This window comes from Nematolebias whitei, chromosome 1 (assembly GCF_014905685.2).
Source record: "Nematolebias whitei isolate Nwh7 chromosome 1, NemWhi1, whole genome shotgun sequence".
In the NCBI taxonomy this organism is placed as follows: domain Eukaryota; kingdom Metazoa; phylum Chordata; class Actinopteri; order Cyprinodontiformes; family Rivulidae; genus Nematolebias; species Nematolebias whitei.
The window spans coordinates 55,152,358-55,164,822 of NC_056498.1; the positions used below are offsets into that span (position 1 = coordinate 55,152,358).

The following is a 12,465-nucleotide window of genomic DNA, read 5'->3' on the forward strand; positions in this document are numbered from 1 at the left end:
GGGACTACTGTACTTTAAAATTCATGAACTCTTTTAGATTATGGCATCCACGTTGATATTCACTGTTCAAACTTGTGAAACTCTGCTCCTTTTGGTCCCTGTCCTCCAAGGTCATCGCCATCGTGATGGACGTGTTTACTGACGTGGACATATTCAAAGAAACTGTGGAAGCTTCTTTACGAGGAGTCCCCGTTTACATCCTTCTGGATGATTCCCATTTGAAAAGTTTCCTTAAAATGACTGAAGATCAAGAAATCAACCTAAAGCACTTAAGGGTAAGTCTTGTATTTAAACTATATTAATTAATTAATTAATTCATTCATTCATTCAAAGAATAATATAATCTTGACTGAGCGTTTTGGTTATTTTAAGATGGATACAGTTGGAAAAAAATTGTCTGATATAAACATTTTAATGTGTTTTGTTTTTCATTCCATATTTCTTGAGAATGTCAGTTGAAGGTGTAAATCCTCTGGGTTTTTTTTGTAAAGCAAAAGCGTTTTTATTTTATTATATATTTATGGATTTGTTTCCTCATCTTGAATGGGCAGAGTTGAATTTTTGGCATGACAGTCTTAAGTTTCGAACACACCCTAATTGTTTTTATTAAATGCAAACTAGATGGCAACAACAGCAACAAACTGTTGGCACAACATTCTGCACAATACAGAAGCTCTATGGGATGTTTATTTTTTGACTTACGTACTTATTATTTTTGATATTTAACAATGACATGATCCTTTCACTGTTTCGGAAACAGAAAATGAGGGTGCGCACCGTGAAGGGTTCGGAGTACCTCTGTCGATCAGGAGCCAAATTTCATGGAGCAATGAAGCAGACGTTTGTTTTAATCGACTGCCACAAGGCCATTTATGGCTCATACAGGTAAATAATACTGCAGTAGAGCAGGGTAAGCGCTGAGGTGTGAACAAAACGCTTTGAATAAAGCACTGCATTTGTTGTCATTCTAAAAACTGCAGAAATTATTTCTTACTGAAGAGAACAGGTTGTGACAAGAACAGTTACCAGTTTAAAAAGAAATAATTTCTTTTCAAAGGTTAAACATTTGGGCGTAACTCCAACACAAAGAGCTGCTTGTTAAGATAGTCAATTGTTTTTAATCACAGTTAAATCAAATTAATAATTATTTTTATGTTAACAGCTTCTCCTGGTCTTTTGAGAAGATCCACCTGAGCATGGTTCAGGTCATCTCCGGTCATCTAGTGAAGTCCTATGATGAGGAGTTTCGGACGCTCTATGCCCATTCGACTGTTCCGGCTGAACTGAGCCCTCCAGAGGGCTGTAAGAGTCTGTCTTACAGCAATGGACTTCCCACACAACAAAAGACCCCATCTTCTCATTCTGCTATAAAACTTGGGCGGAATAACCAGTTGAGGCAATCCTTGGACTTCATCAATCGGAAAACCAATGAACGGAAATTTGGCACCAGAGAAATAAAAGAGGAAGGTAACATGCTCGGGCCTTTAGTTGAAAATAATATCAGTCTTCCTCATCAAATGCCCCAGTTTCACCAGATTGAATCTGAACCTTTTAATATGTTTAAAAGGCACAGCTATGCTGGTGAAAGACAAGAAGGAAACACTCCGCACATCATTAGACCCAGAGGGAGCAACTGGAACATAACCAAAGATACAGGAAATGTCCTGAATAACTACTCTATGGATAATTATTTGCTAACACCACAGAAATACAGAGGTCATAACATGCGGCAGTCTTATAACGGCATTGACAAACAGGCACTCTGCTTGCAGCAGAACATACCAACACTGGAGAATACATCTAAGGCATTTATGCGCACGTGGAGGATCGAATCTTACCTTAAAAACCCAGAGGCTCCATCTCCAGATGCTTTTGACTACTTAGACCAGTATGAGACTCAAGACAATACGAGTGCCTTAATGCAAGGAAGGATGAGGACCTCTCTTGTTCTCAGGTCCCCAATACCAGAACAAATGGAGCCAAACAGACGCATGATCAACACTTCTGCTGTTGCCGGCCTCTCAGCAGCCCACAACTCTTCTTTGCACTACTCTTCAATGCAATGGGATACTGCTGCAGAAGCTGGGAACAGATTTAACTCTCATGACTTCATATCAAAGAAACAAAGTCTGCAGATTTTGGATGATTTTCAAGACAAAGCGAGCTATGGCACAGGAGGAAACTCCTTCCACCCTACATATGCCAGCCTGGGCAGACCTAAGCTTGGACAGATAATGACAAACCCTGACACCCTGAAAGAAGATTGGCACAAAAGGCACAGTGTGGCAGATCCACGGTCAAACACTGCGCATACACATGAATACTTGGGTCACATGTATGGAAATGCTACAAGGACACAAGTAAACAGAAGCTCAGCAGAGCTTAGTGCACAGGCTGTAAGCTGTAGATCAAGTCTGAATGAAGATCAGAGATCTGTCTCCCACTATGACGTCAAGAGTATCAAAGACACGCAAGACCCTAATAATCCTATTTGGCAGGAACCACCATCCAGGACAGTGTCTGCAGCAGCCCTGGACCTTAAAACAAAAGATTTGACCAATAAATCTAACAACTCTCAGCAATATTTAAAGACCAGTACCAAGAAAATCAAATCTTTGTTAAACATACCGGAGAAAAGAGAGAGCTCCATCATAACCAGTGAAACGCCAAGTCTGAATTCAGGTGGCAGCTCCGACACCATCACCGCTGAGGATGAAGAGGGGAAAACGTACGGTAAAAAAATTAGTCCTCAAGCTATACACCAAACAAGCAGTTCTGTCAAGGTCTCATCAAAATTTCCAAAGCCTCATTTCAAAAGCGAGAAAACCCAAATCTCACCGCAGAACTCTCTCACCAAAATGCCCTCATGGAAGAAACCCTCCATTCTCGAGAAAAGCTCAAAGCCCGGAGCTGGCAATCAATCGAACATCACGTGCGATTCATTCTCTTCGTTTGAAAAGAAAAGCACTCGGCCTACCAGTTTTAGGCGCTCTCAGTCTCAGGACAAATCCAAAAGCAGTTCTAAAGACGATGCAGCTGCTGAACACATTAGTCGAACTGCTCGGGGCCATCATGAAAACAAGCTGGAGAGATTCTTTCAAAGGGTGGGAAGTTTTATAAACAAGAACAAATAGTGAGCGCCACTTCAGCAGGACACAATTTACACAGGTCATATTTGACTTGTTTCTGTGTGGCACTGGTCTTTCGTGGATCTACAGAGTTTACATTTGAGCTTACGCTTTTTGTTTTGCACTCAGATGCATTGCCTCTGAAAAAGGAGAATATTTTGTACTAATACAAAATGCACATTGTCTTTACATAGATTTTTAAAAGACCATCTTTAATTGTAGTTTTGTCACCACTGGTTTCCCCTTCCATAATCAGAAGCTTTCAAATCATGTTTGGAATGGCTGATTATTGCTTTCAATTTTTAAATATGTAATAATATGCACTTTTTTGTTATTACTGTACATATGTGGGCTGTGCATACCTAAGTGCTTTTATTATGGGATGTAGATAGTTGACAGCAACTCAAGCTGGCGATCACACCCTTTGATTCTGTCAATTGTGTTCCAGAAAAAGTTTTACAATTTTTATGCAGGCTATGGTTCTGTTGCAGAACACATCTCTTGGGTACTTTCTTGGACATTTTTACACGAGTTTTCTTAAGTTTAATAAAAACTGCACTTTTTAAAAAGCTGTTCTTTTCAATGGACATTTAAAGGACATGTGTGGTATTCCATGAGGAAATCTCGAGTAGCAGAGTTAGACTGGTGCAGGACATGTATGAGGACAGCAGGGCAGTGGTGAGATGTGCTGTAGGAGTGACAGATAGCTTCAAGGTGGAGGTGGGAGTGCATCAAGGATCGGCTCTGAGCCCCTTCTTGTTTGCACTGGTGATGGACTGACTAACAGATGAGGTCAGGCAGGAATCCCCATGGACTATGATGTTTGCAGATGACATTGTGATCTGTGGTGAGAACAGGGAACTGGTGGAAGATAACTTGGAGAGGTGGAGGTATGCACTTGAAAGAAGAGGAATGAAAGTCAGCTGTAGTAAGACAGAGTACATGTGTGTGGATGAGACGGAGGCTGGTGGAACAGTGAGACTACAAGGAGCAGAGGTCACAAAGGTGTAGGACTTCAAGTACTTGGGGTCCACTGTCCTGGAAAAAGGGGAGTGTGGTAAAGAAGTGAAAAAGAGAGTCCAGGCAGGATTGAGTGGATGGAGAAAAGTTTCAGGAGTGATTTGCGACAAAAGTATGTCAGTTAAGGTCAAAGGAAAAGTTTACAAGACAGTGGTGAGATCAGCTCTGTTGTATGGTCTGGAGACAGTGGTACAGAGAAAAAGACAGGAGAAAGAACTGGAAATGGTAAAAATGAAGATGATGAGGTTCTCCTTAGGAGTGACAAGGATGGATAAGATTAGGAATGAGATCATCAGAGGTACAGCACAGGTTGAACAACTGGGCGATAAAGTTAGAGAGAGCAGACTGAGACAGTTTGGACATGTCCAGAGGAGGGACAGTGGGTATATTGGTAGAAGGATGTTAGAAATGCAGCTGCCAGGAAAAAGACAAAGAGTCGATATATGGATGCAGTTTGAGAGGACATGGAGGTAGATGGAGTGAGGACAGAGGATGCAGAGGACAGAGTGAGATGGAGGAGGATGACTCGCTGTAGCGACCCCTGAAGAGGGAAAAGCTGAAAGAAGTAGTTCTCTTAAAAGGACATTAATAAAAGATTTGTTTTATTTCCAGAATTTTATTTCCTAAGGTAAAAGTTAAATTTCTGTAAGGAAAAATAAAGCAGTACTTGTGGCTACTGAAGCTACTCACATTTCCATTTTTTGGGGGATCCAAACTAAACAGTATCCAACATTTCAACTGTGATGATCTATTTACTAAGGTGGTCTCTCACTTTCATTGGAAAGACCAACATTATCTCTGGGTGCTTTTCTAGTCTGAGGCAATGTTCTTTTTAACAACTGTACTGCAAGGAGCTGCAACAAACATCACTCTAGTGAACACTGACTGTAAATGGTGTCTGGAAAACATACCCTTTTTGTTCAGTCAGTTGGGTATTACCTGTATAGTAAACAGAATGAGTCGATTAATTCAGTGTTTTCTTTATTTTGCACACAAGTAATTTCTTTCTAAATTACTAATAGGAGCAAAATCCATGTTGGTAGGTCAAGAAATATCCCACATATTTTTTTTTATTAATCAATAGACGAAGGGTTTAAACCACTAAAGTTAAAGCATCATCCTTCATGTGTATTAAATAATGTACAATGTAGCATTTCTTTGAATACAAAAATTCAAACAAGGGTTTTTACATCGTAATGTTTGTGCTGAGGCTGTAATTTACTATTTGAAGTGAAGTTTTAATAAGGTTAATACAAATTGCATTCTGGCCTATTAAAAATACTTCACAGACTATTGGTGGTTTAAAATCTGCATTAAATTGTTTAAATTAATTGAATTTCAAGTGCTTTTATTTAAAATATGGAAACATTTCATGGTGTTTTTCCACCAAGCCATATCACATTTAAAAAGGAATAGTTTAAAACTTTCAAAATAAAATTTTCTGTGCTTGTTAGGCTGTTTGGTAACACTAAATTTCTGTAGGTGAGAGAGTGAATGATTGTTTGTCTCATTTGTCTCTGTGTCCCAGTGATGGACTGGAGACCTGTCCAGGGTGTCCCCCACCTCTTGCACAGTGACCCTCGCAACCTGAAAAGGAAGAAGCAGATAAAAATAATGGATGGATGGATTTTTTTTTAAACAAAAATGATGTATGATAAGAGAGCTGCTGCCTCTCAGCGCGCAGGTCCCTGGTTCAAATCCTGGTCCGGGGGCCTTTCTGGGTGGCGTTTGCATGTTCTCTCCGTGCATGCGTGGGTTTTCTCCGGGTACTCCGGTTTCCTCCCACAGAACAAAAACATGCATGTTAGGCTGATTGGTAACTCTAAATTGTCTCTAGGTGTGAATGAGGGAGTGAATGGTTGTTTGTCTCGTTTGTCTCTATGTGTCCCTGTGATGGACTTGCGACCCGTCCAGGGTGTACCCCGTCCCTCGCACAGTGACTGCTGGACATGGGCACCAGCGACACCTGTGACCCAAAATGGAAGAAGCTGGTAAAAGATAATATATGGATGGACGATAAGGCAAAAATCAAAGTTGATTGTTGTCCAAAACCAACTCCAGTCTCACAACCTTGATAGTGGTTTTTGTGAAAGCTGAATATAAACCTTTGTACGGTCATCAGTTTAATGTCACCCGCTTCAAATGTTATCAGCCATTAAATGGCCATTATTAGTTGTCATCATCTCCATATGTAGCGGTCAGTCTGCCCCTCCTGTACCTCCTAGTGGGTTTAAAGGTACATTGTTAGCGATGATAATAGGCTCTGTTTTTAGCTTTGTTAGTGCTCATAATAGCTTCACGTGGTTAGGTTTACAGTAAAAGGTCTGGCGGTTAGGTTTAGGGTCTTGGTTAGGTTTCGGCACAAGGGTAAGGGGGTTAAGTTTATGGTTGGTCCTCTGGGTCACGTGTAAGCTTACGCTTAGGAAAAGGTTACAAGCTGAAAAAAAAAACCACTTCCTGGTTTACCCCCGTGTGATGCTGTCTATTATCAGCAATAATAACGATAATAACGTACCTTTAAACCTACTAGGAGGTAGATGGGGCAGTTTCACCGCTACATATGGGGATGATAACAACTAATAACGGCCATTTAATGGACTGCTAACATCCGAAGACGCTCCTAATGTTATATATTTTTCTGGGAGAAATGTTCCTTCTGAAGTTCCCCAGTCTGTTCTAAAAGTGCTACAAACAACTGCTGCTACTGATATTCACTCTTGAAACCCCTCAAAGAGCTATGTAAACAACTGAGAAATTGGAATGAACTGTGATGCAAAGGTTAAAAGCACGAACTGCTGTAAAATGCATTATTTATATTATATTTGTTTTAAAATGGCAGCAATTCACTTTGGTCTTGGCCTTACTCATGCTTGTGAATAACTTATGATCAGAATTAAACTCTTTCTTCTAAGGGGCCGCTGTGGTGTAGAGGTAGGGTAGCTGACTTGGGACCAGAAAGTCGCAGACTCAACTCTCCACTATGCTCACAAGCTGTGGTGTCCTTGAGCAAAACATTAGATCCACAGTTGCTCCCCCGGTGACCACATAGCTGCTCCATCTGGGTGTATCTCACGTGTGACGGGTTAAATGCAGAGAATTTCATCATTGTATAGAAACATGCAAAGATGACAACACATAGTAATTTATTCTTCTTCTGATTAAACTTATCCAAAGAGCTATCTACAACAGGTAAGATATTATATATATGATATACTCTCCAGGGACTCCGCTTAAAAAGATTTGGACTATTGCTTTAAGGCTCCATCCTATTCTGTGACTGGGTGGAGCTAAAAAACAAACGAACAAACAAACAAACAATTCACAAACAACTTTTTTTTATTATATACTGGTACTTCTAGTGGGACAGTTAATTCATAGAGCATAAAAATGATTTAGAAGGCTGCAGGTATCAAAAATGTACATATAAAATTAAAGACGAAAAACAAAAATGACTGATATAAGTAACATGTAGGTTAATTGTTCACTCTAAATTGTGAGTGAGAGAGTGAATGGTTGTCTCATTTATCTCTGTGTCCCTGTGATGGACTGGAGACCTGCCAGGGTGTCCCCCGCCTCTCGCACAGTGATGGCTGGACATGGTGACCCCCGCAAAAGGAAGAAGTGGGTAAAGGTAACGGATAGATGGATGGATTAAATTGTTAAAACATTAATATTTACTGCTTTACATGCCCACAATGTTGGAACATGTATTACACATAAACCTCATACAACTATATTGATCATTTTTGTTATTACTTTTAAATAGATTATTTAAAATCTAGTGGTATTGTTGGAAAATTCAGCTGAAATGATTTCACAGAAATGGAAATTTAATAGAAAACATCAAGTTTGATCATCCAAAAGTTAAGCTCACCTTTTATTTAAATCGTTTTGAGTTGTGAAAGCAGCAGCAAAACATCTGTATAACCTGCCTCTGCATGCCAACCTTAGCAGTAACAACTTGAAATTAACATAAACTGTATAACTTTGTTTTGCAAATGAGTTGGAGTCAATACTTGTAAACAGTTAATGCATCATTTTAGTGTTTCTGAGTCACATAATGAGGCTTCATGGGACTAAAGTAGCCTTATTTTAAACATTTCTCTGAGTCACTTTTGTAGATTTGGCTTAAATTTAGGGAAATATTGAGCATTAACATATATCTTTTCCAATAGGTCAGCAGATCCTCTTTGTCTTCAAAGAGATGCTTTTTTTGGGCACAATTACTGCTGGCAGGCTGTAATAAACACGACAATATGACTGACAGGTGAAAACCTTTTAGTCACACAGTCCTAATTCCCTTGAGCAGATGTACTTCAAAAGTTTGTACCATCCAATCATACTTTAAAATAGATCTCACTAAATCTTATTCTGTCCTTGCATCCTTTGCACAAAAGCAAATGCATTTGCAAAATTCAACGGTAAAATTATTTTGTGATGCATTGCAGCCGCCTTCTCCTCTTTACCACAGATGCTTTTACTTTGAGTCATCTTGAGCAGTGCAACGGTGAACAGGCCTAATGCACAGCTTCTATAGCTGCTGGTGAATTAGGCTTCAGCTGAAGAAATCCCTAAAGGAACCAAAGGATAAGACCTGATTGCACTGCTGTAAAAGACAAGTGAAGGAAAGAAAAGAATATCACATAAATCTCACAGTCCTTTGAATGAATCTCTTCTGGCCACATGTTTTGAAAAATTTAGCAGGCAGCTGTGTGTGTAGTGAAGATTAGCTTGAAACGATGTAATTACAGGCTCCGCTTGCTCTTTTGTAAGCAAATATGTGCGGATAGATTAATGATGCATTGTAAATCTGTTTAGAATTAATGACGTCAGATAAAAATTCACAGCAGAAAAATATCAGGTTTTTAACTTTTCAAACCATTAAGACAAACAAACAAATAGAGATGATGTGAAAAGCAATTCATTTGTTGACCATGGACGTAACCATATGTTGTTTTTTTTTTGTAAATATGAAATCATTGTGTGATGTCCTTGTTCCAACAAAACCAATCCATATGTTTTTCTTCTGTTTTTAAAGGTTGATATTAACTGTGTTTGAAGAGTAAAAAAATCTGTTATTCAGTAACGTACTTCTGTTGGATCTACCAAGGTTAAGGTCCTCATCATGGGTTATTCTTTGTTAAAACAGTTTGTCTTTTATCCAAAAGACTTCTTCAGTCTGAGGAGCTGCAACAAACAGTTTTATAAGCAGCACCTTCTCGGAGCGGATCAACCAGTTTGCTGGTGACAGCCAGAACCAGTTGTTCACATGCAATCTGCTTGCAGTTTGTCTGCAGCTCCTCAGACTGAAGACTTGTGAATAAAAGACAAAATGTTTCAACAAAGAAGCATCTCTCCGGAGGAGCTGACTCAACCTTGTTAGATTTATCAGTCTGAATTATTGAGCATACATCAGGTCTTCTGTTGACGCTCGTATAAGCAGCTAAATTACAAATAAACTGTTTTTCTTCTTTATGACCAGGTAGAAACAGAAACAAGCTACTAGAAAGCCAAGTTCTACACTGATTTGTTGTACAGGTATTATTCACTGTTAAAGTTAATAGCGTGCGATGAGGTTTGTGACAGGTGAGGCACTGACTCGTCTGGAATCAGAGGCTCACATCCAAAATAGAAGCTTATATTTCAATTTAGCCTTTTTTTTCTTTTAAAAAGGCATCTAATTATGCTTTAATCAACTCCATACTCCTCTGTTTTTAAATAAATACAATTTGGAAACATGATAATGAGTCCTTTTAGTTTTGAGCTATGATCTTCCGTTTTGTCTAAACAAATGTAAATGAGTGTATAACAGGAGAACGCACAGCGAATGTACCTGCATCGTTGTCCTTATGGGGCAGCACTGCCCCCTATCGGTGCAGCGCAGTACTTTCTGCCTCACCCTGTGTATTTTCATCATGCATTTATGACCGATTGGAAGAAATATGTCACACACATTCATTCAGTATATTAGACAGACTGTAGAACAGCAGCGCATGTGTAAGCAAACGTGAATATTGGTGATATAGAGACAGCAATGCATATATTGTATATGACACAGCGCCCCCAGAGGTGAACCACAGCACTACACTGCCTCACCCCGCATTGTTTAATGGGCAATGCGTACATTCCGCTATTTTGACCATTGAAGTGTTGAAATAATTCAGAAGACAGTTTTATAAATGTTTTAAAGAACAAGTCAAGTGGTCAAATGTATTTTATCTTATTAGTATTTTACTTGTCATGATGACAGGAGAGCCACTGCCTCACCTGAATGCACGTCACTGAGTTGATGGACAACGTGTAATTGAAACTTTATGAAACCTCCTCTGGCTCAACGTAACATCCATGTCTGTCATCACATGTGTGCACCTCTTGAGTGAGCACACCTCCGTTTTCAGCCAACCAATCAGAGCTGCTGTTCAAAAACCACTAGATTTAATAGGAAAATATGAAAAAAAAAAAAAAAACATATTTGACAACAAACCTATAATTTGAAAAGCATTGTGGAAAAAAAACACAGTACATAACTTATGTATTTTGGAATACATTGAACCCTCCGCTCTTTATCAAGAAGAAAATAAAATAAAAAGTGAAAACCCTGTAGTATGTTTGATGAGAAAGATATAAACTTATGGAAATAGTGACAGGTATCAGACTGAAATACCACTATGTGATTATTATATGAACCAGGGTTCTCTAAATGCTTTTTGAGCAGAACATTCAGGTAATCGCTCCATCATTGTATGTTTGATCCGTGGTCCACGGTTCCCAGTTTGATCCTGAAAGAGAAAATGATTTATAGGGTGTTTCTGATGACAAACTGCTCCACTGATCATCATTGATTCCAGATTTATTGATAAAGCTGACAGGCAGCGGACGTGAAAATGCACCATTCATCAGTGGGGTTGACATTCATTTCCTGAATCACTAACTGCACACATGGTGTTACATGTTCTGTCATGAAAACACATGTTACTTAATATTGACTTTGTCGGTTTATTTATTTATTTTTGTTAGATTTTTTTTGTGCACAAACTTGTCGCCTTTTTTCTTCCTCCAGTGGGTTGAGATTGTGTCTCATGAAAAGCAGTCCTGTCTAATAAATCAGATAAATGGATGCCTCCCCCCGTACATTCACCCCCATCCGAAACGGGAATAATTTGACCGCTTCAGTCATGCATGAATACATTAATTAACACAACGCGTGGCTGTCTGACACATGAGAGAGAGAGAGGATTGCAGAATGCTCAAAAGTGTTTGGATCTGGAAAAGTTTTTTTCACTTTTATAAAAAAAAAGTATATATTTACAGTGAAGAAGTTATAGAATATATCCTCACTGATTCAAATACATGTTCAAAGCAGGGATGGAACCCAAAGCATTATGATTACAAGACCAGTGCTTTAACCATTCACCTTTCACAGATACACGTGCACATGTTTAAATGAGATCCTGCCATGTTGGCCCAAATGTTGGTCCCGCTTCCTCAGTTTTCTGTTCCGGTCCCCTCTGCCTGCTCCAAATGGATTCAAACAGAATATCTCCACCACACTGAAGGGTTTGCTGCAGCTAGCTCAGTCAAATGTTACGTAGTGTCGCATTAATGTGCTAAAACCACCCGAATGCCTCCACAGCGCAGAAAATCTGACGCCGCAAATGAAATTCTATTGGAGTTGGCTGTTCATATCACTCAACATGTGCTGATGCACTTGAACTTGTCGTTCAACGGTAGTAAAAAAAACTGAGTTTAAAAAAAAAAATCTTTTGGCTTCTTCAGGGGTCGCCACAGCGAACCCAGTTGCACAAAGACTCGGCAATTATTTTTATGCCGGATGCCCTTCCTGATGCAACCACAGACCACTGAGCTACCACCTTCTCTAACCTCTGCACCACCACTCCCTAAGTAAAAAAAAAAAAGTAAAAAACTGAGAATGAATCACTAAAAATCATAGATCAAACAGGTCCCTCTTGTAATTGAGTCCTTGAGGCTCAATGGGAAGTAACTTGCATAATGGTTGAAAGAAAAAATATAATTTAAAAATCCATTTAATTTTAAATTGTCAAAACAGTTGAAAAATGCACAGAATAAACCAATACACAGCAAGCTCAGTAAATAAGTAATTTACATATATTTTTTAGGAGGAACTCCTTTGTTGGGCAAATTATTTTTTTATGGACTGGCCTCCACTGCCACTAATCCAAGTGGTATTAAATATTTAAAGTCTAGTCATAAAAATAAAAAAAAGTTTGTGCTGTACAAGGTATTTTCTCCTCACTTGTAATTTATTTCCACTAATAAATCATTTCCACCATTTTTC

General features: G+C 39.0%; 1 protein-coding gene across 1 annotated transcript in view; it reads left to right on the plus strand.

Annotated features, from left to right (window-relative positions):
* fam83b (family with sequence similarity 83 member B) overlaps window positions 1-3,171 on the plus strand; it is a 33,558-nt gene extending 30,387 nt beyond the window's left edge. The window contains exons 2-4 of the mRNA XM_037694699.1: window positions 111-275; window positions 761-885; window positions 1,163-3,171. Of these exons, the coding sequence (XP_037550627.1) occupies window positions 111-275; window positions 761-885; window positions 1,163-3,134 (2,262 nt within the window). The 3' untranslated portion in view covers window positions 3,135-3,171. The remainder of the gene's footprint in view (window positions 1-110; window positions 276-760; window positions 886-1,162) is intronic.
* Window positions 3,172-12,465: the final 9,294 nt, after the last annotated feature.